The sequence below is a fragment of the Schistocerca gregaria genome, chromosome 8 (assembly GCF_023897955.1).
Source record: "Schistocerca gregaria isolate iqSchGreg1 chromosome 8, iqSchGreg1.2, whole genome shotgun sequence".
Lineage (NCBI taxonomy): Eukaryota > Metazoa > Arthropoda > Insecta > Orthoptera > Acrididae > Schistocerca > Schistocerca gregaria.
In genome coordinates, this window is record NC_064927.1 from 386,431,576 (window position 1) to 386,458,771 (window position 27,196).

The following is a 27,196-nucleotide window of genomic DNA, read 5'->3' on the forward strand; positions in this document are numbered from 1 at the left end:
CTTTACGTGTCCATCACTGTATTGGGGCCGTTTGTGTATCAGTGATGGACTTGAACGCGTTTGCTTTCGATAATGATGTCTTGTGACTGACCTCGTGTGTTTCATTAGTTACGAAAACGTTCTGTCTTCCACTGCCATGCCGGTCTTCAACATCAAAATCACCGTTCTTAGGGCGCTGAAAACATTCTGTGCACGTTTAAGAGCCACAGCCGGAGATTTGTTCATGTTAAACTACGAGAAATGGGTACGTAAGTTGACATATTTAATCGAGAATAACCTTATTATGCAATCACAAATCGACTAATATTTTATGGCATTATGTTTACAGATGCCTAAGCTTATTGTATTACACCTAATGACCATCCACCTGAACCCCCTTTTCCGCTACTGCCGTCTATTGCAAAACGGCGTAAGCGAAGGTGTAGACCTAAAATGTGTACAAAAATTCGACTGTCATGCGGTTCCCGTATTGACCTATTGAATCAACTTGTTTTCTGTTATACGGAAAACATTTCCCGAAAGAAAGGTTGCAGTATTACTTCAAAAGGCATAAATCAATCTTGCATGGTTATCGTCCTCGGCACGAGAATTTTCTTGACAGGCGACAAGCAGCAGAGATCGCTTGATGCCATTGCAGCCTCACAGTGGTCGTGACCCATTTATCAGGCGCGATAAACGCGAGACAAGGACGCTGTTGTGGACCTATCTGTGGCCGTCATGGCGCAGTCGCCGATCACCAGTCTGTGCAAGAGCAGCCTCACGAGCCACTTGGGACCAGGTGAGGTCATCTTATAAGTAACAGTTGGCCTAGTTTTGTCATGTGACCGTAAAAACATCGTAGTCACTTCCCAGATATCTGCCAACCACGTCATCGACGTCTGACCGTTTATCCACACAGTGTGTTTCAGGGGAAATAGTAAATACGAGGCCCATTTTTAAAATCAGTACCGTTTTGAAATATTGCCGCTGGAGATCTGCAGCTGCCGTACTGCGCATGCTCGTAAAGTATCTCCAACTGTTACTCATCCACAAACACATATGCAATAGCTTTCGATTTAATTAACGTTCATTCACGCGTCTTTTTTAATACGACTGAGTCCATTTAAAATTCCGCGCTCTTCCTTGTTTTGTTTTTTTTAATGGAAGAGACATGAAAGCTAGAAATGCATCAGCAGATTAGTGAAATGTCTGGTGAACACGCTGTGAGCGCTTGAAGACATAGAAAATGGCGAAGAGCATTTTAAGATGGTTTCAGAAATGTACACGATATGAAACGAAGTACGAGGGTGGTTTGAAAAGTTCTCCAAACGGAATAGAAAAAAAGTACTTACATCACTCAAACTTTTCTATTTTTAATGTGGTCTCCTTGTAGATTAATGCACTTGGTACAACGATGTTCCAGTTCCCTGATCCCATCTCTAAAATGAGTTTCCTCCAGGTCTGAAAAATAGTTGTCAACTCCAGCTCCCAATTCTTATTTTTGAACGGAATCTTCGTCCACCAAGAAAAATTTTCAGTTTTGGGAAGATACGTCAGTCTGACGGAGCCATATCAGATGAATAAGGCGGATGTGGCAACAATTCATTCCTTATTTCGTGTAATTTTGCCATGGCGACGACACATGTGTGAGGGCGCGTTTTTGATACAACGGCAAGAGTCACGGCACCATCTTGCAGATATTTTTTTTTTCATTTCTAATTGTTCAGTTAAAATGTGATGTACCCTTTCAGATGACATCTGGCAAGCGTGAGCAGTTTCATGCACTTTCAATCGGCGATCCTCCATGGCCATTTTGTGCAATAATTTCTGGAGTAGTGACGCATCTTGGACGACCACTGCGGGGATCATCATGTAAGCTCTGCCGACCGAATTTAAATTCATTTGTCCACTTGGCAACAGTTTAATATGAAGGAGCAGAGTCGCCCAGTGTATTCTGGAAATCGCTGTGAATGTCCTTTGCTTTCATACATTTCTTTACGAAATACTTAATTACTGCACGAATCTCTTTTTTTCCATCTTGGCAAATTACTATGCGGGAACAACAACAGAATCACGTCACTGCCACAGCTCTCTTCCAAGAGCACTGACGTGACACGTGTGGACTGGTAACAGTCCAATGAATATCACGTAAACAACTCGTTGTGCTAGCGCTGACTTCTCGTTGTGATTCAGAGGACTTTTCAAACCACTCTCGTAGGCAAGCGTTCGTCACTACTCATGACCTGGAGCGGAAAGTCCATAAAAAATGGATATCATGATGTTCACGTTTGAGGAAGTGTTCTCTACGAAGCTGTAACAAGATGCTTACAATATCGGAAGTTGTGTGCACTCTCGCTTAGGAAAACCCTACTGAGTTGTACAAAACAAATGCATTGACTTTAGCTGTATCCTCCACCCCCCACCCACTGCCGCACCTCTATCGCTGTATCCCTCCCTCTCTCCACCTGCACACCCTCCATCTCCTTCATCAGGGCAATTTCCAGCGCCTCCCCCTCCTGGATCTTGAACTTTACTGTGACATATACCCTTCCTTCCAACTGTAACCTTGCCTTTCTCCCTCCCCTCCCCAGAACCTCCCTTTTCCTCTCCCCTCCTTCTCCTAGAGCGGAGTTTTCTCCTTCACTCCCTGAGTCTCTGCACCCCCTCCTCAGCTGTCTTCCTACACTGTCCCTTCCCTCCCCAGCTCTCATTCATCGCGCCCCCCACCTCATCCTCCTTTTTCTCCCCTCCTCCTCACCTCCTTTCCCCTTCCATTTCCCTTGTCGCCCCTACCCCCTGCAGATCCTCCCAGTTCTTAATCGTTTTTAGTTTGCTGCGTTAGTGCTGTGTTTTGGTGTCACTATACAGTGTCATCTAGTGATGTGGTTTCAATTGTGTGCTCGACGTGTCTTTCGTCCATGACTGATCCTTGCTACGCTGTCCGTCACGTGGCAGTTTTACTCGTTCTACGAATTGTTATGCTCCAGCCATACTTTGCCTGTCGCCTTTTAATGTAGTGTGTGGTTTTCTGTGTACAGTACTTTTTTAGATTTTTCTCTCCGATTTACAGTCACCGCTTTGTATGCCTTCTTTTCTTCTCTTCTGTCTTTTTTTGTTTCTATATTCCGCCATGTTATGTTCTTTATATTGTTTATAATGTCTCCCTATCAATTTATGTCTCTCAGCTGAAGAGCAGCGCTTATGCTGCTGCTAGCCCGCTCCTAATGGGTAATGGAAATGACAAAAAAAAGTCAAAAATGTGTGAAATCTTGTGGGACTTAACTTCTAATGTCATCAGTCCCTAAGCTTACAGAGTTATCCTAGGATTCCTACTAGGCCTTGGCTTTTCACCCATTTGATATCCTGCTACTTTCACTATTTCATCTCTCAAAACTACCCGTTCGCCTTCTACTGCTTTTATTCTCCCTGTTCTACTCAATCGTTGCCTAATGGTCCCTCTGAATGGCTTCCAATACTCTCAGGTTCTTTCAACCTATCCAGGTCCCATCTCCCTGGTACCCTACCTTTTGTAGTTTCTGTAGTTCTAATTTACAGTTCATAACCAATAAATTGTGGTCAGAGTCCACATCTCCCCCTGGAAACGTCTTACAATTCAAAATGTGGTTCCAAAATCACTGTCCTACATTTACATAACCAATCTGAAATCTTACGGTGTCTCCAGGTCTCTTCCACGTGTACAGCCTTCTTTCATTATTCTTAAGCCAAGTGTTAGTTATTATTACATTATGCTCTGCACAAATCTCTACCAGGTGGCTTCCTCTCTTATTCCGTTCACCAAGTCCATATTCACGTACAATTTTTCCATCTTTTTCCTAGTACAGAATACCAGTGCCCCATCACAGTTAAATTTTCGTGTGCTTTAACAAGGTGACAAATTTGTTTTACTTCACGATACACTTCTTCAGTCTCTTCACCATCTGCAAAGTTATTTGGCATATAAACTTGTAATATTGTGTTGCGTTTGGCTTTGTATTTATCTGTTTACTATGCTGTTCACAGTCGCTTACCCACATCCCTACTTTCTTATTCACTATTAAATCTGCACCTGCAGTTCCCCTGCTTGATTATGAGTTTGGAACGTTGTATTCACCTGACCAGAAGTCCTGTCTCTCCTGCCACCGCACTGCACTAATTCCTACTATATCTAACTTCATCCTATACATTTCCCTTTTTAAATTTTCTATCCTGCCAGCACGATTAAAGGATCTAACATTCCACCCTCCGATCCGTAGAACACCAGTTTGTTTCCCCTGATGACGACATCCTCCAGAGTACTGCCCGGCAGAAGATCCGAATGGGGGACTATTTTACCTGTGGAATATTTTACCTATGAGGATGCCATCATCATTTAACCGTACAATAGAGCTGCATGCTCCCGGGAAAAATTACGGCTATAGTTTCCTCTTGCTTTCAGCAAGGCTGTTTTGGTTGATGTTACGACGCCAGACCAGTCAGTCAGCCAGACTGTTGCCCCCGCAAATACTGACAAGAATGCTGCCACTGTGCAGGAATCACACGTTTGTCTGACCTCGCAACAGATGCCCTTGCGCTGTGGTTGCACCTACGGCGTGGGCGTATGTACCGTAGAGGCCCACAAGCCACTCCTCCGGCGAAAGGTCCGCGATTCATGGACGATGGACTCATTTGTAACCTTCAGGTGTTATTTCACTGCACTAGCAATGTAACATCGCCATACAGCTGCATCATCCAATTTATTTTGATATTCAGTTGACGTACAGTCGATCTTAATAGTATTTAGTCCCGTCATCGTGTATCAAACAGGCCCTCGAAATCGATAACTTCAGCTGATTTCATAATAGCGTTCCCCTATTCTCGATATCTATGATACTTGTCTGTGGTACTTTTGACACTCCAATTTCGAGGCACGATTGAACTTGATCAGACTAGAATTGAAGGAAACGGTGGAAGAAGCTGTTGAGTCGTTAAAATGTATTTTGAGTTAAGCGTGTTATTTGTTTTGTTAAGCCGGCCGAGGTGGCCGAGCGGTTCCAGGCGCTACAGTCTGGAACCACGCGGCCGCTACGGTCACGGGTTCGAATCCTGTCTCGGGCATGGATGTGTGTGATATATTTAGGTTAGTTAGGTTTAAGTAGTTCTAGGTTCTAGAGGACTGATGACCTCAGAAGTCCTATAGTTCTCAAAGCCATTTGACCCATTTTTGAACCATTTGTTTGGTTAAATTCAAAGACAAGAGTATAAATAAAATAAGACAAATCGAACTTTATACTTTTCCTATTGGCTCATATGGAAAAATCGATATTGTAATCAACCTACAGCCGGCCGATGTTGCCGAGCGGTTCTAGGCGCTACAGACTGGAACCGCGCGACCGCTACGGTCGCAGGTTAGAATCCTGCCGCGGGTATGGATGTGTGTGATGTCCTTAGGTTAGTTAGGTGTAAGTAGTTCTAAGTTCTAGGGGGCTGATTACGTCATATGTTAAGTCCCATAGTGCTCAGAGCCATTTGAACCATTTTTTAATCAATCTGCTGCTAACTAAATTCATGGTTCACTATCGTCTACAGAGCCCTTCAGCTTTTATTAGCAGGCTAGCCGGAAGTGCAGGAGACTGAGACTGAAGGGACACAACAAGTTTTGGAGCCACAGATGGGTGCCCCGTGGAGGCAGCTGCTGGTGGCGGCCGCTTGGCTGTCGGGGTCGACGGCGGCCCGCATCCTGGCCGTGTACAGCGTGCCGGCCTGGAGCCACTGGAACGTGTTCCGGCCACTGCTTTGGGAGCTGGCTGAGAGGGGGCACCACGTCACCATCCTCACCTCGCACCGTGAACCCCAGCCCCACCACAACTGGACCGTTGCGCCAGTCGGCGAGCACCTCGATCTGATGCCGGGTGAGTCACAACACAACGACCTGCCGTAACAGCAGGATCGTCATCAATCGTTCACAGATCTGTGCTCCGACTATCATATAAACCTATTTCTTGTCTTGCTAAGTGAGATAACTCACTTGCAGCTATATTTTAAACAGCTACAGTCACTTATACTAGGATATTTTATTTCTTCTGGAGCAATGTTGCTTCAACAACATATACAATAGCTGCTCAACAGTATCCATGCACTTGTTAGTGGACACTAATATGAGGTATGTCCACCCTTCGCCTGTGTGACGGCTTGATCTGTGCTGGGGACGCTTTCAATTAGATGTCTCAATGTTTGTGCGGAAATGGAAGCCCATTCTTCCTCAAGTGGCGAAACCACAGGAGTTAGTGAAGTTGGACGCTGGGGTCCGGAGTGGAGTCCTCATACTATCTCATCCAGAAAATGATCTAGTGGGTTCAGGTCGGAATTGTGGGAAGATCAGGTCATTGCACAAAAGTTATTGTCCTCAAACCGTTGCGTCACAGATGCTGCTTTATGACAGGGTGATTTGTCATGCTGATACAACCAGTCTTCGTCTGCGAGCTTTTGCTCAACCATATGCAACACACAAACTACATCTACATCCAAACTACGCAAGCCACCTGACGTTTCCAGCAGCATGGACTATCAGCTCGGAGACCGTGGCTGCGGTTACCCTCGACGCTGCATCACAGACAGGAGCGCCAGCGATGGTGTGCTCAGCGACGAACCTGGGTGCGCGAATGGCCGAAAGTAATTTTTTGGGATGAACCAGATTCTGTTAACGGCAACGTGATGGTCGCATCCGTGTTTGGCGACATCGCGGTGAACGCACATGTATTCGTCATCGCCATACTGGCGTATCGCTCGGCGTGATGGTATGGGGTGCCACTGGTTACACGTCTCGGTGACCTCTTGTTCGCATTGACAGCACTTTGAACAGTGGACGTAACATTTCAGATGTGTCACGACCCATGGGTCTACCCTTCATTCGATCCCTACAAAGCCCTACATTTCAGTAGGATAATGCACGACCGAATGTTGTACGGGCCTTTCTGGATACAGAAAATGTTCGACTGCTGCCCTGGCCAGCACATTCTCCAGATCTCTTACCAATTGAAAACGTCTGGTCAATGGTGGACGAGCAACTGTCTCGTCACAATATACCAGTGACTACTCTTGATGAACTGTGATATCGTGTTGAAGCTGCATGGGCAGCTGTACCTGTGCACGCCATCCAATCTCTGTTTGACTCAATGCCCAGGGGTATCAAGGCCGTTATTAGGGCCAGAGGTGTTTGTTCTGGGTACTGATTTCTCAGGATCTATGCACCCAAATTGCGTGAAAATGTAATCACATGTCAGTTCTAGTATAATATATTTGTCCAATGAATACCCGTTTATCATCTGCATTTCTTCTTGGTGTAGCAATTTTAATGGCCAGTAGTGTATATATAATAAAGTGAAATATTTTATATTTCTGTTGCGAGACAGCAGACTGTCACACGCTCCACCCTCCACCACAGGTACTATCCTAGAAGTGCACTTGCTCCCTCCTCACTAAAGCCCTTCCCTCGTAGGCACGTACATAGATGTTTTCTCCTTTGGGGCGGACAAGATCGGTATAATGAGGCGCTTGATGCGGTACGGCGAGCGTTCGTGTCCGAGGCTGATGGAAGAGCCCGAGGTTCAGCGACTACTGGCGTCGCCGGACGAGAGCTTCGACCTGCTCATCACGGAGCTGTTCTTCAACGACTGCCTGCTGGTGCTCGCCCACAAATTCCGTGTGCCCATAGTGGGGACCTGCCCCTTCGAGGGGGCGCCCTGGATGGACGACATGGTGGCCAACCCGCGGCCGTCCGCCTACGTGCCCGACGCCTTCCTGGACTACGGTCGGCTGGACTCCCTGCTGGACCGCGCTCACAACGCGGCCTACGGCCTCCTGGTGAGGGCGTACCGCCGCTACGTCTACCTGCCCGCAGTCGATGCCGTCGTGCAGAACTTCGTGCCCGGCGCTCCGCCTCTGGCCCATCTGGAGCGCACCACGTCCCTGGTCATGATCAACTGGCATCTCAGCTTCAACCGCCCGCGGCCGATGCTTCCCAACGTTGTCGGTTATGGAGGAATGCACATAAAGGCTCCCAAGGCTCTCCCACAGGTAATGCACTGAAAGTTTCTTTTGATGGAGTATTCCCTACGTTCGTTACACACTGATAAACCAAAACACGATGAATGAATTACCACTGGCGGCACTGAAGCCACGTAGAGCAGTAAGGGAAGTACGTGGGGTGTCCCACGAGGAACGGTCAGTATTCGGGGATATGACTGGAACCATCACTCGAATCAGAAATGTACGAGGGTGCCTCCAAAAGAAATGCATACTATTTTTTTAATCCATCTTTTATTCTCCATTTTTAAATTTTATAGCTTGTAGATGCATTCTTTAGGAACAATATTATCATTTCTCCACATAATTTCCATCCCTCTCAACTGCCTTAGGCCATCTTGGAACTAGCGCCTGCATACCCGCACGGTCAAAATTCTGGACCAACCTGTTGGAGCCACTGTTTGGCAGCGTGCACGAGGGAGTCATCATCTTCAAACTTTGTTCCACCAAGAGAATCTTTCAGTTTCCCAAAGAGGTGATAGTCGCAGTGTTGTCCATCCAAGTTCTGTGATCACTTCCATGGTTTTTTGACTGACGTGTGGCCGTGCCTTGTCGTGCAACAGCAAAACATCCTGCTTTTGCCGATGTGGTCGAACACGACTCAGTCGAGCTTAAAGTTTCTTGCCGGCCGGTGTAGCCGAGCGGTTCTAGGCGCTTCAGTTTGGAGCAGCGTGACCGCTACGGTCGGTGGTTCGATTCCTGCCTCGGACATGGATGTGTGTGATGTCCTTAGGTTAGTTAGGTTTAAGTACTTCTAAGTTCTAGGGGACTGATGACCACAGATGCTAAGTCCCATAGTGCTCAGAGCCATTTGAACCATTTGAAGTTTCTTCAGTGTCGTCACATATGCATCAGAATTTATAGGTTCCGCTTGGCATGACGTCCACAAGCAAGAATCTTTCGGAATCGAAAAACACCATAGCCCTAACTTTCCCAGCAGAAGTTGTGGTTTTGATTTTTTTTTCCTTGGGTGAATTTGCATGATGCCACTCCATTGATTGCCTCTTTGTCTCTGGTGAAAAATGATGGAGCCATGTTTCATGACCTGTCACAATTCTTCCGAGAAATTCATCTCCACCATTCTCGTACTGTTTCAAAAGTTCGCTGCATAACGTTTTTCTTTTTAAACGCCAACACTGTCAGTATTCTGTAAACACTTCCTTCCCCTATCCCAACGTAGCGTGACAATTCGTTCACTGTGACTCGTCTGTCAGCAGTCACCAATTCCTTAACTGTCTGCACATTGTCTGGAGTGTGTGCACTACGACGCCTGCCGCTGCGAGGACAATCCTCAATATTGCCGTGCCCGCTTTCATCACATAACCTCTTGCCCACCGACTAACTGTACTGCGATCGCCAGCAGCATCTCTATACGTCTTTTTCAACCTCTTGTGGATGTTTCCCACTGTCACGTTTTCACAGCACAGGAATTCTATGACAGCACGATGCTTCTGACGAACGTCACGTGTTGCGCCACCTTGAAATCATGCTGTGACAGAGCCACTCAAGGGAATAGGTTGACTTAAGTTTGAAAACAAGCGGGAAGGATGTATCTACACACTAAAACTTCCACACATGCAGAATGAAAACTCTATTTTTACAAAAATTCTTCTAAAAGAAATTCTTTTAGAGTGACCCTCATACAGTAAACAGAGGCTCTAAAATGCATACCTTAAGAGTATGAACACTTTATCTGCGGTGCTATGAAACAAACCTCTTTTAAAGTGATCTCATCGCTTTCCATATTACTGTGGGATGTAGTATGGACAAAAAAAAAGAAAAAAAATTGTCTAGTAAGCATAGATTTTAGAACTCACCCGTAAGAGTTTTCACAGTTTCTCAGCAGTGAAGATGAACAAGTGCTCATAGGTCTTAAGGCATGCATTTTAGAGCCCATGTTTACTAGACTATTTTTTGCTTAGAATCATCGTTCCTGTCATATCTCTAAATATTGACCATCCCTTTTGGGAGGCCCTGTATACACATGTGGCGGTTCCATTTCCTAAAAATGAATAATTAAATATTATTTAGTCCTGAGAGCTAAGGGCGTAAAGTGTCTGCGCTTTTTGCAGTGCCCTGATTTGAAGGAATTATTCCTTATAACAGAACAAATAATGACACAGCTAATTACTTTATAAACGCAATCTGACTGTAGCCTCACCAATAAAAGTTAACTGAGCAGAGCTCACCTATGTAAATCGCGCAACGTGAAAATAGTAGACATAGCATCGACAAGTTAAACACAAGTGTGCCGCGCGGGATTAGCCGAGCGGTCTACGGCGCTGCAGTCATGGACTGTGCCGCTGATCCCGGCGTAGGTTCGAGTCCTCCCTCGGGCATGTGTGTGTGTGTGTGTGTATGTGTGTGTTTGTCCTTAGGATAATTTAGGTTAAGTAGTGTGTAAGCTTAGAGATTTTGAACATTTTTGAAACACAAGTGAACCTGCAATTCGTCTGTAATATTTCAGTAATAATGAATGTGCTTTGGCATTTCGACTTGTCAGTTGCGGAGGAGATGTTAACCTGGTTTCTGTGGTTATAGCAGTCAAACACGAAACACTGGCCGTGAACATTTCTGAAGAACCACGTACCGCGTTCCTCCAAGTAGCAGCAGCGTATCGGCCTACCTCATTTGCTGTAAAATGCAGCCAGTAAAACCAGAATACGTAATGTTTGGAATATAGGATGCTATCTTTGATATTAAGTGTTACACGAAAATTAGCAAATGCGTCAGTTATCAGAGATAGGGTTGCGTTCCAGAAACCGTGACCATGTAATGATAGGAGGGTAGAAGTTACGATAATGCGCTTAAGTATCAAGACACTGGCCGGCCGCTGTGACCGAGCGGCTCTAGGCGCTTCAGTCTGGAACCGCGCGACCGCTACGGTCGCAGGTTCGAATCCTACCTCGGGCATGGGTGAGTGTGATGTCCTTAGGTTAGTTAGGTTTAAGTAGTTCTAAGTTCTAAGGGACTGATGATGTCAGATGTTAAGTCCCACAGTGCTCAGAGCCATCAAGTCACTGACCAGGGTCTTTAAACGAGAGAAAATATTTGTTTTTCACGTTATATAATTAATTCAAAATTCAGCTGAACAGAGAAACCCATGTCTCTCATACATACAAAGACATTTGCAAGTGGACCAGATTAGTAAACATCATATGAGCCTAACTCTATACACTGTGTATAACTTAAATAATCTCATCTGAATGGAAGAGTGAATGAGCTGATTGAACTACGCTTCAGACTAGTAAACGACTGAATTTGTCTTTTGTCTGGTGTTCTCGTAAGACAAATACTTAGCAACAACAGGCGGAGCAAAATTTCATTCGGGGCGTTCATTCCAACTTCGCTCCGTACATCAGCAAAAATTTTCCCACGACATGCTAATGTCCACGAATGCTTAACAAACTCACTTTGATCATAAGCAATACCCCTGGATAACTCCAATAAATATGACACGTTATCAAACACGGAAAGCAGCGACCGGCTCCATTCAGTTCGGCAACGTCTCACCTAAACAGCGACCAGCATACGACAGACTATATCTTAACTCCACCCAGCGTTCCTCGCTCGGCAGGCAGCGCTGCGATTGGCTCGCTGAACCGAAAATCAAACACATGTCTTCCCATAAGCTACAAAGACTACAGAAACCTACCAAACTGCTTGCACTCGATTCTTTGTACAGATTACCATCTTTGCATTACTTCAACAATGACTGGTTCGCCAAAAAGGTAACGTTGAAACACTTCCTAATGTTCAGCAAAATCGTAATTCCGAAGAAAGCTCGCAAGCCATATACCAGTTGCAGAAGTATGAAACTAAAATTTCGTTGCAATAACTACACGTCTGTTGTTTGAAACTGATAAACAATATTTTATTCAGAATAATCTCCATTGCTATTTATACATTTCTTCTACCTCTCCGACAGTCCCCCCGCTTAGCTGGGTGGCAACGTGTTGCCTCCCATGCACTGAGCCCGGGTTCGAATCCCGGCAGGGTTGCAGATTTTCTCCGCTCGGGGACTGGGCGTTGTGTTGCCCTCATCATCATTTCATCCTCATCAGGGCCGCAAGTCGCCCAATGTGGCGCTGACTGATATAAGACTTGCACTTGGCGGCCGAACACGACTTGGACATCCCGGCCAACACTGCCATACGGTCATTTCATTTCACCTCCCCGGCAGGCTATGAATGCCACACCAACAAAATAGTTCTTCTTTTGAAACGAACCAGTCAGATAGCCCTTTTCGTACATGTTCATACCAACCGAAGCGTTGTTCAGCGAGAGTGTGTCCCAGTGATGCAAACAGATGATGATCGGATGGAGCCAAGTCTGGAGAATAGGCCGCCAACTGAACACCTCGATCGTTTCCCCGACGTGTTTTTCTGTGTGTGATGAGGTGTAATTATGAAGCAATGTGGCTCTGTGTTGCGTTTTTCCATATTCCGGTCGTTTTTCACCTAATTCTCGATTTAAATCGATCATTTGCTGATGGTATGGATCAGTGTTAACGGTTTCACCAGGTTTTAGCAGCTCATAGTAAATGACACCCTTCTGATCCCACCAAACTCAGAGCATTGTCTTCTTTCCAAAGCGAATTTTGCCTTGCATTGGATGTCGATGGTTTGCCTGGATCTAACCACGATTTACGACTCTTAGGATTCTCAGAATATATCCATTTTTCATCACCTGCGACTACTCGATGGAGAAACAACTTTCTTTTGTCGCTGGCAAGCAGCATTTCACTAGTGATCTTTCGATTTGCTTGCTGTCTTTTGTTCAGTTCATGCGGAACCCATTTTTCCACTTTCTGCACCTTTCCCATAGCTTTCAAGCGAATTGTTCCGCTAGTTCCTGTTCAGTTTGAGTATCATCTTTATCCAATAAGGTCTGCAATTCGTTGTCTTGGAACTTTTTCGGTGGTTTCTTCAAATGATAATAGAACACCAATGCTGTCCGCGAATCGTAGTTTTCAGGCACAAAACTCGATATGTTTACGGGTTTGAAGCAAATGTATGGAACTTGGGTTACTGTGTGTTGAAATTCGTCGTCAACTGTTTCAGGAAGCAGATGGTACTGTAAACGAGGCCTCACAGGCCCTACACTGACGGCTAGCACCATCTATAGGGGAATTCCTGTTTCATTCTTCTACACCTACTATATCCAAGGTACGACGATTGTCACGGAGTCAGACATCGATTTTGTTTACAGCGATTACAACTATAACGACAAGACATGAACGAAAAGTATTTTGTGTATAGCCCGCCAAGCAGTATCCATTTAAAATGATCAGCGTGTTTTTTTTTTTAAATTAAATGATGGGGCTAGGTGGTTGGATAGGCAAGGTAAATGGGTCAGTTTTTATTGCCAAAAGTGATAACACATTCAGAGGAGTAGCAAGACTGAAAATATGATTACTGCTCTATTCAGTCGCAGCAGTATGCCACGATTGTCGAGGACATAGTTAAGCAGGAACCTAATAGCACAGATTTAATTTCTGTGACTGAAACGAGCTGTGGTCATATTTACAGCCTTGCTTCTTCTCCGAATGTGTTATCATTTTTGACAATAAAACCTGATCCACTTACATAGCCCCATTTACAAACGTAAATGGACTCGTCTTCCGGAGTTTCTTAGGCCTCTGTACTTTAGTAGAGGTAATAACAATACCGACAACACTGCAAAACTCGCGGCTGTTTTTAAATACATCAAACCGGCGCAATTATTATCATATTTTCATATTAACATAACTCGACATACTAGTTTCGTGTCGTATTTGAAAAGTCGCTCGCTTCGCCGCACATTACGCATCGATTCTCGCAATCGATATCTGGTTCCATGACAATCGCACCTTCGATGTATATCACTTGCAAGTGTTCTTCCACATTATCTGCAAATTTGTTTTTGTTTCATCACGAACAATCGATATCTGGTTCCGTAACAAACGCACCTTCGGTGTATATCACTTCCAAGTGTTCTTACACATTATCTGCAAATTTGTTTTTATTTCGTCACGAACCGGCTTTCTGGTTCTTACACCATAGTCAGCTGACAACTACAAGTCGGAAAAGGAGATAAAAAGAGGGGCGACTTACACAGTCAGTATTGACACGGATATAAATATACAAAAATGACTAAATGTACAGTGTTCACATAACAGAGCCCTACATTCCATTTTGTTACAGATAAGTAATTATATTAACCACAAAAGGAAAAAAGGACCTGGAGATAACGGAAGGTTTCAGACTGATTATATAATGGTAAGACAGAGGGATTCAGGAAATAGGTTTAAATTGTAATACATTTTCAGAGGCAGATGTGGACTCTGATCACAATCTCTTGGTTATAAACTCTAGGATTAAAACTGAAGAAACTGCAACAAGGCAGGATTTTAAGGAGATGGGAACTGGTAAACTGAAAGAACCAAAGGTTGTAGAGAGTTTATGAGGGAGTATTCAGGAACGGTTGACAAAAACGGGGGAAAGGGATAGAGCAGAAGAAGAATGGGAAGCTTTGAGAGATGAAATAGTGAAGGCAGCAGAGGATTAAGTAGGTAAAAAGACGACAGGTGCTAGAAATCCTTGGCTAACATGAGATATATTGAATAATAGATGATAGGAGAAAATAAGAAAATACAGTAAATGAAGCAGGCGAAAAGGAAAACAAACGTCTCAAAAATGAGATAGACAGTAAGTGCAAAAATGCTAAGCAGGAATGGCTAGAGGACAAATGTAAGGATGTAGAAGCATATACCACTAGAGGTAAAATACACTCCTGGAAATTGAAATAAGAACACCGTGAATTCATTGTCCCAGGAAGGGGAAACTTTATTGACACATTCCTGGGGTCAGATACATCACATGATCACACTGACAGAACCACAGGCACATAGACACAGGCAACAGAGCATGCACAATGTCGGCACTGGTACAGTGTATATCCACCTTTCGCAGCAATGCAGGCTGCTATTCTCCCATGGAGACAATCGTAGAGATGCTGGATGTAGTCCTGTGGAACGGCTTGCCATGGCATTTCCACCTGGCGCCTCAGTTGGACCAGCGTTCGTGCTGGACGTGCAGACCGCGTGAGACGACGCTTCATCCAGTCCCAAACATGCTCAATGGGGGACAGATCCGGAGATCTTGCTGGCCAGGGTAGTTGACTTACACCTGCTAGAGCACGTTGGGTGGCACGGGATACATGTGGACGTGCATTGTCCTGTTGGAACAGCAAGTTCCCTTGCCGGTCTAGGGATGGTAGAACGATGGGTTCGATGACGGTTTGGATGTACCGTGCACTATTCAGTGTCCCCTCGACGATCACCAGAGGTGTACGGTCAGTGTAGGAGATCGCTCCCCACACCATGATGCCGGGTGTTGGCCCTCTGTGCCTCGGTCGTATGCAGTCCTGATTGTGGCGCTCACCTGCACGGCGCCAAACACGCATACGACCATCATTGGCACCAAGGCAGAAGCGACTCTCATCGCTGAAGACGACACGTTTCCATTCCTCCCTCCATTCACGCCTGTCGCGTCACCACTGGAGGCGGGCTGCACGATGTTGGGGCGTGAGCGGAAGACGTCCTAACGGTGTGCGGGACCGTAGCCCAGCTTCATGGAGACGGTTGCGAATGGTCCTCGCCGATACCCCAGGAGCAACAGTGTCCCTAATTTGCTGGGAAGTGGCGGTGCGGTCCCCTACGGCACTGTGTAGGATCCTACGGTCTTGGCGTGCATCCGTGCGTCGCTTGCGGTCCGGTCTCAGGTCGACGGGCACGTGCACCTTCCGCCGACCACTGGCGACAACATCGATGTACTGTGGAGACCTCACGCCCCACGTGTTGAGCAATTCGGCGGTACGTCCATCCGGCCTCCCGCATGCCCACTATACGCCCTCGCTCAAAGTCCGTCAACTGCACATACGGTTCACGTCCACGCTGTCGCGGCATCTACATCTACATGACTACTCCGCAATTAACATTTAAGTGCTTGGCAGAGGGTTCATCGAACCACAATCATACTATCTCTCTACTATTCCACTCTCGAACAGCGAGCGGGAAAAACGAACACCTAAACCTTTCTGTTCGAGCTCTGATTTCTCTTATTTTATTTTGATGATCATACCTACCTATGTAGGTTGGGCTCAACAAAATATTTTCGCATTCGGAAGAGAAAGTTGGTGACTGAAATTTCGTAAAAAGGTCTCGCCGCGACGAAAAACGTTTATGCTTTAATGACTTCCATCCCAACTCGTGTATCATATCTGCCACACTCTCTCCCCTATAACGTGATAATACAAAACGAGCTGCCCTTTTTTGCACCCTTTCGATGTCCTCCGTCAATGCCACCTGGTTAGGATCCCACACCGCGCAGCAATATTCTAACAGAGGACGAACGAGTGTAGTGTAAGCTGTGTTAAAGACTGCGATGGAGCTCCGTATGCCACGGCAAACTGGCTGACACTGACGGCGGCGGTGCACAAATGCTGCGCAGCTAGCGCCATTCGACGGCCAACACCGCGGTTCCTGATGTGTCCGCTGTGCCGTGCGTGTGATCATTGCTTGTACAGCCCTCTCGCAGTGTCCGGAGCAAGTATGGTGGGTCTGACACACCGGTGTCAATGTGTTCTTTTTTCCATTTCCAGGAGTGTAGATGCCACCTACAGAAAAAAGAGAGACCTTTGGAGAAAAGAGATCTGTATGAATGTCAAGAGCTCAGATTGTAAGCCGGTCCTAAGCAAACAAGAAAAGCCAAAAGGTGGAAGGATGCATAGAGGGTCTATACAAGGGCGATGTACTTGAGGACAATATTATGGAAATGGAGAGGGACGTAGATGTAGACGAGACGGGAGATATGATACTGCGTCAATAATTTGACGGAGCACTAAAAGACCTAAGTAGAAGCAAGGGCCCGGGAGTAGAAAACATTCAGTTAGAACTACTGATAGCCTTGGGAGAGCCAGCCACGACCAAACTCTTCAGTCTGGTGGGGAAAATGTATGAGAAGGCGAAATAGCCTTAGACTTCAGGAAGAATATAATAATTCCAATTCAAAAGCAAAGAGATGCTGACAGGTGTGAAAATCACTGAACTATCAGTTTAATAAGTCACGGTTTCGAAATGCTGCCACGAATTCTTTACAGACGAGTGGAAAAATTGATAGAAGCCGACCTCGGAGATGATCATTTTGGATTCCGTAGAAGTGTAGAAACGCGCGAGGCAATACTGACCCTAAGCTTTATCTAAGAAGCTAGGTTGAAGATAAGCAAACCTACTTTTATAGCATTTTTAGATTTAGAGAAAGCTTCGGACAATGTTCACTGGAATACAAATTCGAAAGATTGCAGGGGTAAAGTACAGGGAGTGAATGACGATGTACAATTTGTACAGAGATCAGATGGCAATTATAAGGATTCTAGGGGCATGAAAGGGAAGCAGTGGTTGGGAAGGAAGTGAGACAGGGTTGTAGCTATCCCCAAAGTTATTCAATCTCTACATTGAACAAGCAGTTAAGGAAACAAGAGAAAAATTTGGAGTAGAAATTAAAATCCAGGGGAAAGAAATAAAAATTTTGAGGTTTGCCGATGACATTGTAATTCTGACAGAGACAGCAAAGGACTTGGAAGAACAGTTGAACGGAATGAACAGTGTCTTGAAAGGAGAATATAAGATGAACAGCGACAAAAGCAAAACGAGGGTAATGGAATGTAGTCGAATGAAGTCAGATGATGATGAGGGAATTAGGCTAGTAAATGAGACCCTTAAAGTAGTAAATGAGTTTTGCTATTTGGGCAGGAAAATAACTGATAATGGTCGAATTAGAGAGGAAATAAATGTACATTGACGATGGTAAGGAAATCGTTTGTTCGGATGTGAAACATGGACGATAAACAGTTTAGAGAAGGAGAGAATAGAAGCTTTTGAAATGTGGTGCTACAGCAGGATGCTGAAGATAAGATTGATAAGATTGCTAGATCAAGTAATTAATGAGGAGGAACTGAATAGAACTGGAGAGGACAGAACTTCGTGGTACAACCTCACTAAAAGAAGGAACCGATTGGTGGTATACATTCTGAGGCATCACGAGGTCACCAATTTAGTACTGGAGGGAAGCATGGGAGGGGGGGGGGGGGTGGACGGATGGAAATCGTAGAGGGAGACCAAGAGATTAATACAGTAAGCAGATTTAGAGGCATGTAGGTTGCAGTAGTTACTCGGTAAAGAAGAGGGTTGCAAACGATACTGTAGCACATAGAGCTGAATCAAACCAGTCTTTGGAGTGAAGACCACAAGAACAACATACATAATATGGAAGGGCATAAAAAAATATTTTACCACCGTCTAAAACATCGGTCAGAAATTTACCGCATATCAACAAAATAAGACATCCACTACATTTTACAGTTGTATGCAAAGCTTTGTGTGTTGATCGTGACTGTTTCTGTCTAGGTCAGGAATATATCTGTCAGTAAATATTCTAAAAATCATAGTCCATGTATTAATTCAACCATCACTTAGGTATTCATGTACTCTTAACAATCCACAACTCCTCACACATACCCACCCACGCACACACACACACACACACACACACACACACACACACACACACACACACAAGCGCGCGCGCACACACACTAACATGTAAAATAGTAATAATATGTAAATTATTCTTTAGATATAAATTTTCACACTCTTGGAAGAATAATTATTACAGTTGATTTTTCTAACATTTCATCTTGATTGCTTAAATTTGTATGAAGTATTAACATATGTAAACGTGACCACTAGAGATATTTACACATACATTTATGTTCATCTGTGCAACCGAAGGCGTTCAAGATGCCCTGAGACTATAGTGGTTTACTTTGCCAAATGTCTTTGAACTACTACATTCTACATTCCATCTCTACTCCCTTCCGTATTTACAAAATGTGATAGTGTAAATGATGTGACACAACAGGAGACGCATCTTGTGACCACTAGAGGTATTTTTGTTTTCTTCTCTTATGTTTACATCTGTATTTTCGTTTATCCTTTCAGACAGAGACTTCCACAAAACTGTAAGTCACGTTATCAAATAAATTATTTTTTCTCTACCACACAGCTTCACAAGTTCCCCAAAGTCATAACAACACATTCACGCCATATTAATACATGTAAATCTACATCTACATTTATACTCCGCAAGCCACTCAACGGTGTGTGGCGGAGGGCACTTTATGTGCCATTGTCATTACCTCCCTTTTCTGTTCCAGTCGCGTATGTTTCGCGAGAAGAACGACTGTCTGAAAGCCTCCGTGCGCGATCCAATCTCTCTAATTTTACATTCGTGATCTCTCGGGAGGTATAAGTAGGGGGAAGCAATATATTCGATACCTCATCGAGAAACGCACCCTCTCGAAACCTGGCGAGCAAGCTGCACCGCAATGCAGAGTGCCTCTCTTGCAGAGTCTGCCACTTGAGTTTGCTAAACATCTCCGTAACGCTATCACGGTTACCAAATAAACCTGTGACGAAACGCGCCGCTCTTCTTTGGATCTTCTCTATCTCCGTCAACCCGATTTGGTACGGATCTCAAACTGACGAGCAATACTCAAGTATAGGTCAAACGAGTGTTTTGTAAGCCACCTCTATTGTTGGTGGACTACATTTTCTAAGGACTCTCCCAATGAATCTCAACCTGGCACCCGCCTTACCAACAATTAATTGTATATGATCATTCCACTTCAAAGCGTTCCGCATGCATACTCCCAGATATTTTACAGCAGTAGCTGCTACCAGTGTTTGTTCCGCCATCATATAATCATACAACAAAGGATCCTTCTTTCTATGTATTAGCAATACATTACGTTTGTCTGTGTTAAGGGTCAGTTGCCACTCCCATCACCAAGTGCCTATCCGCTGCAGATCTTCCTGCATTTCGCTACAGTTTTCTAATGCTGCAACTTCTCTGTATACTACAGCATCATCCGCGAAAAGCCGCATGGAACTCCCGACACTATCTACTAGATCATTTATATGTATTGTGAAAAGCAATGGTCCCATAACACTCCCCTGTGGCACACCAGAGGTCACTTTAACGTCTCTAGACATCTCTCAATTGATAACAACATGCTGTGTTTTGTTTGCTAAAAACTCTTCAATCCAGCCACACAGCTGGTCCGATATTCCGTAGGCCCTTACTTTGTTTATCAGGCGACAGTGCGGAACTGTATCGAACGCCTTCCGGAAGTCAAGGAGATGGCATCTACCTGGGAGCCTGTATCTAATATTTTCTGGGTCTCATGAACAAATAAAGCGAGGTGGATCTCACACGATAGCTGTTTCCGGGATCCATGTTGATTCCTGCAGAGTAGATTCTGGGTTTCCAGAAACGACATTATACACGAGCAAAAAAATGTTCTAAAATTCTACAACAGATCGACGTCAGAGATATAGGTCTATAGTTTTGCGCATCTGCTCGACGACCCTTCTTGAAGACTGGGACTACCTGTGCTCTTTTCCAATCATTTGGAACCTTCCGTTCCTCCAGAGACTTGCGGTACACGGTTGTTAGAAGAAGGGCAAGTTCTTTCGCGTACTCTGTGTAGAATCGAATTGGTATCCCGTCAGGTCCAGTGGACTTTCCTCTGTTGAGTGATTCCAGTTGCTGTTCTATTCCTTGAACACTTATATCGATGTCAACCATTTTTCGTTTGTGAGAGGATTTAGAGAAGGAACTGCAGTGCGGTCTTCCTCTGTGAAACAGCTTTGGAAAAAGGTGTTTAGTATTTCAGATTTACGCGTGTCACCCTCTGTTTCAATGCCATCACCCCAGGAGTGTCTGGATATGCTACTTCGATCCACTTACTGATTTAACGTAAGACCAGAACTTCCTAGGATTTTCTGTTAAGTCAGCACATTGAATTTTACTTTCGAAATCACTGAACGCTTCACGCATAGCCCTCCTTACGCTAACTTTGACATCGTTTAGCTTCTGTTTGTCTGAGAGGTTTTGGATGCGTTTAAACTTGCAGTGAAGCTCTCTTTGCTTTCGCAGTAGTTTCCTAGCTTTGTTGTTGGATCACGGTATGTTTTTTCCGTCCCTCACAGATTTACTCTGCACCTACCTGTCTAAAACGCATTTTACGATTGCCTTGAACTTTTTCCATAAACACTCAACATTGTCAATGTCGGAACAGAAATTTTCGTTTTGATCTGTTAGGTAGTCTGAAATCTGCCTTCTATTATTCTTGCTAAACAGATAAGCCTTCCTCCCTTTTTTTATATATGCTATTAATTTCCATATTCAGGGATGCTGCAACGGCCTTATGATCACTGATTCCCTGTTCTGCACTTACAGAGTCGAAAAGTTCGGGTCTGTTTGTTATCTGCAGGTCAAAGATGTTATCTCCACGAGTCGGTTCTCTGTTTAATTGCTCGAGGTAATTTTCGGATAGTGCACTCAGTATAATGTCACTTGATGCTCTGTCCCTACCACCCGTCCTAAACATCTGAGTGTCCCAGCCTATATCTACCTCATGATGGATGTTTATACTTGCGAAACGAGTCCTGAAAATGAACACATAGTGACTGGTAACAGTAAACTTGTCTAAGTATGTAGACTTTCGTATCTGTTATTATTTAAGATCAAATCTTCTACAACATTAGGCAGCATCCTGGTCCTCTTCAGTTTCTTCCGGACATACTAGTGTTCACAGTTAGGTGAAGACTGTCAGTATATTCTGAAGCAGATCCCAGCAGAGGGGTCGAAACGTCCTTCGTCTGAAAGAAACTGAAGAGGGCCATGACGAGCCCTAACATCGTAGAACATTTTACCTTCAACAGTAAAACAGTTGTTTCATTCGACTGACTTCTTTTCTATATACATGTACTGTGTGCTGACTGCCTAAAGACTTATAAAGTAAAACCCGCTGAAATTGCATTTCCACAGAATATACAGAAGTTCCTTGATGACGCAGAGAATGGAGCTATATATTTCAGTCTTGGCACCAATGTTAAAAGTACAGACATGAAAAACGAGACGAAATTGGCCTTCGTTGAGGCTTTCTCGCGTCTGAAGCAGAGAGTATTGTGGAAGGTCGATGAGGACGAGCTGCCAAAACAACCAAGTAATGTTATGACATCTAAATGGTTGCCACAGCAAGATATATTAGGTAAGAAGAATGCAGCATTTTCTAAATTGTCACTGTCTCGATACCTGTGACATACCCTTTTTTTTCAACATTTATTGGTAACCGTTGTCATTATTTAGTATCTACGCTGAGTAAACTTGTTTCTAATTAATTGTATTCATCTCATTGCATGTACATTAGTTCTCTTCTTGTGTGTTGTTGCCAATAAGTCTGTTATTGGGTTCTGTGAGTTAACGAGCAAGGTGCTCTGATTTAAATATATGGCCGAAAGAGTCAGCCTACAGGAATTGTCAAAACGAACCTTGTCAGTCGGTCGGGTGGCTTCAGTCTGGAACGGCGCTGCTGCTACGGTCGCAGGTTCGAATCCTGCCTCGGGCATGGATGTGTGTGGTGTCCTGAGGTCAGTTAGGTTTAAGTAGTTCTAAGTTCTAGGGGACTGATGACGTCAAAAGTTAAGTCCCACAGTGCTCAGAGCCATTTGAACCATTTGACCCCTGTCGTCCAGGACTGCATGCCACAAACGGTACAGATTCACTACGACGTGGCAATATTCACATGCGTCTATTGTCTATTGAGGCCTAAGCGCTGTAGTGTGCGAGTGAGACAGACGAGAACCTACGTCATTAGGAAACCCAGTCGAAGCCGTTTGTGGCCAAGGAGACGTAGAGCATTAAATATTGCGGACCTAAGATTGGCCATAAAGGGAAACATTTATGAAAACTATTTAATTCTGTAGTAATGCAGGGAATCAAGCCACAGTTATTTCAATATGCCATCCTACATAAATTTTCATGGTGATTCCAATAAATCTTGGATATTGATCATGTCTATAATATTTACTATTAAAGTGAAATTAACAAGTTTTGTAACAAAGACCTGAATGCCAAAGCCTGAACGGTTTGGTCGATCTTAACGATCGATACTTCATATATTTAAGTGCATCATTAAAATTACAAACGTTGTAAATATCAACTCTGTGGCTAGAATGAGATTTTCACTCTGCAGCGGAGTGTGCGCTGATATGAAACTTCCTGGCAGATTAAAACTGTGAGCACCGACCGAGACTCGAGCTCGGGACCTTTGTCTTTTGCAGGCAAGTGCTCTACCATCTGAGCTACCGAAGCACGACTCACGGCCGCTCTCACAGCTTTACTTCTGCCAGTATCTTGCCCGCGAAGGGAAAGGTCTCGAGTTCGAGTCTCGGTCAGTGCACACCGTTTTAATCTGCCAGGAAGATTCACCGCTATTTGCTTAAAATATTTCGTAAGTTTAAATTATCAGTATTTTCAGTTAAGCATCATATCGTCATTTCCTCCACGCAAAACACATTGAACGATGACAGCATGACACCTTTTTCAGTAATTACGTAATATAATATTTGTTGCAAGTTTCTTCATAATAGTTACTTTCGTTCTTTTTTATTTATCAGAGAGCACATTGGTGCAAGGCTACTGGCCGTGATATTCAAAGTTAAGAAGGAAATAGTACTGGTTTTATGTAAAATTATTTAACAAGGGGTATTATTGTTACTTTATTTGGAACGTGAAAGCGGTCAAGCTTTGATTATTGAAATATGTTAAAATGTAAAATAATGTAGAACAAGCTGTAGCCAATCAGATGGACGGCTTCAGGAAAGGGAACTGTACTAGTCAGCTGAGCGAGTATGTTCGGCGAGCCGGAAGTGCGGCCGGGGAAGGGCAGAGGGATAGTGCTGCTACAGACGCGAAAGCACGCAGTTCGGCTGGAGACATGAAAGGGTGCAGTTCGGTGCAGACGCGAAAGCGGATGGTCGGTCTTTAGGCAGATAGGAAGTGAAACGACTTAGAAAATTTCGCGTTGTGTGGTGTCGCGAGAGATAGTCTCTGAGCGGTGAGCAGCCTCGCGCCTGCTGTGAACTCTAACTTTTCACGTAGATAACTTGTATTACGCGATGAGACTGTGAATGATCGAACTGTGTCAAGTGGATATGCGCTAGAGTGTAACAGTAACTCTAGATACGACAGCTTTCACTATTAATTTGCTTTCTGAATAAACATTACTCTAACCGAATCGCAACTGTGTGGCCTACATCATTTATGGGTCGTTAATTTAGTTCCAGATATTATTATTACTGTTACTATATGTTAACTTTGTATTTGGCAAACTTGCCGTCAGCCAGACAATTTAACTAAAGCGTCACAAGTGTCTAATTTAGGTCGTGTAATGCGACACGTGCAGTTCAACCCCTAGACGAGTTTCAACCAAGACATTTCGACGAAGAGGAACCGCATGTTGGCCCGAACATCTTTGGTATGTTAGCTCGCAGTTCGAGGGCGATCTGGTAAATGTATATCTTTGTCTTGAGATGAACATGGGACATTATTTTTCCCGTTGGGGCCAATAGTTCTGATTTAGCAGTATTGACAGCAAGTGTTTCCTTTCGGTTCACTGTCTGTCTCGGTGAACGAAGAGCGCCGTCTACAGCAGCACTTCTCCTGCGTGCTGTCTTAGATTTTTGGTTGCTGTGATCGGTCTGTTTTTGTTTGAAGCAGTGATTTCTGATCCCTAGCAGGTGCTATAAGTGTCCTTTTCTAGGGCTACTCCGCATCACGTTTGGCCCTGCAGCAGTAGGGTGGTGTTTTCTTTTTCTTCCGTTCCACGCAGCTCCGATTGATGTATTTTAAAAAAGATTAAAAAAAAGAAAACGAATCACCATGCAGGAGCTAACCGAATGGGCCGGAAATCGGTAGATGTGATATACATATTCAGAAAAACAAATAATTACGATTTCAGAAAAAAGTCCATGAATTATTCAACAGGAAGATCTTCACAAATGGAGAAAGTCGAAAACGCACTGGTCCACCTCTGGCCCTTATCAAAGTGGTTATTCGATTTGCCATTGATTAACAGCATTGTTGGATTTCTTCCTGGTGGATATTGTACCAAATTCTGTCCAACTGGCGCGTTAGGTCGTCAAGAGCGTAGTATGAAGCACTCCCCCTCCGTTTCTGGCGGTGGCGCCGCTGTGGCAATCGCAGATTTGGTGTCTCCCTCTAGTGGGAAAGGGGAAAGGTTGCCTGTTCACGTGCATTTAAGGGGCGCTATGAGCTCGCCAGTCGGTCAGTCTGGGTGAGTCTCTCGTAGCCAGCTTGCTAGTCTGTCTCTCGTCCGCATTTGTTAGGCAGTTAGTGTCCGTCTGTCGATCGGAGAGCAAGTATGTCTGTCGTTCGGATCAACCTTTAAGGCCGGCAAAATGAAAGTCTTCCCACGCCGCCAGTAAGAGAACTCAGCGAGTGGTCGCCCGGTCAGGGCTAAGTTCGTGCATCTGAGTCAGCGCGTTAGGCCGACAGTATGCTCGACTTTGCTCAAGCATTGGTCATGGGCGGTTGGATCGATCAGTTGGTCGGTCGCGCACTGAGACACAAGATGACTTGTCCCTCTTGAGCGTCGGCGCATGTGAGATCGCCACGTGAGTCCAGTGGGCCACGGCGTATAGCGAGGGGTAGTGACTTCGCGGTCGATACGAGAGCAACAGGAGTCAACCCACGACATCGGTCTGGCCGGTGCGAGCTTCGACGCCGTAAGACGGGAGATCGGCGCGACTTCGTGCGTCCGTTGAAGCGGACGGTTCGGGAGAGCGATTTGGGGGTGCTGCGCCAGGTCTTCTCGAGAAATCGCAGTTTAATAGAAGTTAAATGAATGGTGATATGTTGTTTGATTTATCCTCGTTAAATTCTACTTGTTTTCTTGGTGAGTTCACCAGCCGTTTTGCTGTGGGGTCGTCCCACAATTCTTCTCCGTTTGCCCACCCGCGGGAAGGTGGTTGTTTATACATCGGGTGATCCGTTTTTCCCTTGTGGAATAGGGGCGGGTTAGAGCAACCTGCGGCTCAGGTTGTTCGGTAATCTCCCTATCAATCTACCATACGTTAGTTGTAGGATTTGGTGTGTTAACGAATTTATTGCTTAGAGTGTAACGGCCTAATACCTGAAATATGTTCTGATGTTTGGAAACTTTGATATTATTGCCTATGATCTTGAAAGGCGGTATCTGTGTACTGTAGTGCATCTTAACTATTGTTTGGCCAACCTTGTAGAATTTCATGGGCTTTTATTTAAATAATCATTTTAGTATACCGGGTGTTACAAAAAGGTACGGCCAAACTTTCAGGAAACATTCCTGACACACAAAGAAAGAAAATACGTTATGTGGACATGTGTCCGGAAACGCTTACTTCCCATGTTAGAGCTCATTTTGTTACTTCTCTTCAAATGACGTTAATCATGGAATGGAAACACACAGCAACAGAACGTACCAGCGTGACGTCAAACACTTTGTAACAGGAAATGTTCAAAATGTCCTCCGTTAGCGAGGATACATGCATCCACCCTCCGTCGCATGGAATCCCTGATGCGCTGATGCAGCCCTGGAGAATGGCGTATTGTATCACAGCCGTCCACAATACGAACACGAAGGAGTCTCTACATTTGGTACCGGGGTTGCGTAGACAAGAGCTTCCAAATGCCTCCATAAATAAAAGTCAAGAGGGTTGAGGTCAGGAGAGCGAGGAGGCCATGGAATTGGTCCGGCTCTACCAATCCATCGGTCACCGAATCTGTTGTTGAGAAGCGTACGAACACTTCGACTGAAATAAGCAGGAGCTCCATCGTGCATGAACCACATGTTGTGTCGTACTTGTAAAGGCACATGTTCTAGTCGCACAGGTAGAGTATCCCGTATGAAATCATGATAACGTGCTCCATTGAGCGTAGGTGGAAGAACATGGGGCCCAGTCAAGACATCACCAACAATGCCTGCCCAAACGTTCACAGAAAATCTGTGTTGATAACGTGATTGCACAATTGCGTGCGGATTCTCGTCAGCGCACACATGTTGATTGAGAAAATTTACAATTTGATCACGTTGAATGAAGCGTCATCCGTAAAGAAAACATTTGCGTTGAAATGAGGATTGACACATTGCTGGATGAACCTTTCGTAGAAGTGTACCCGTGGAGGCCAATCAGCTGCTGATAGTGCCT

At 44.7% G+C, this 27,196-nt stretch overlaps 1 protein-coding gene across 5 annotated transcripts in view; it reads left to right on the plus strand.

The window, feature by feature from the left end:
- Positions 1-704: 704 nt before the first annotated feature.
- LOC126284670 (UDP-glycosyltransferase UGT5-like) overlaps positions 705-27,196 on the plus strand; it is a 36,932-nt gene continuing 10,440 nt past the window's right edge. Inside the window, exons 1-4 of one of the 5 annotated variants that reach the window (XM_049983774.1) lie at positions 705-778; positions 5,545-5,867; positions 7,454-8,031; positions 21,975-22,197. In XM_049983774.1, the coding sequence (XP_049839731.1) occupies positions 5,627-5,867; positions 7,454-8,031; positions 21,975-22,197 (1,042 nt within the window). In that variant the 5' untranslated portion in view covers positions 705-778; positions 5,545-5,626. Of the gene's footprint in view, positions 779-3,438; positions 5,868-7,453; positions 8,032-21,974; positions 22,198-27,196 lie in introns of those variants that run through there. The other 4 variants (XM_049983776.1, XM_049983775.1, XM_049983777.1 and 1 more) reach the window with 4 other exon arrangements.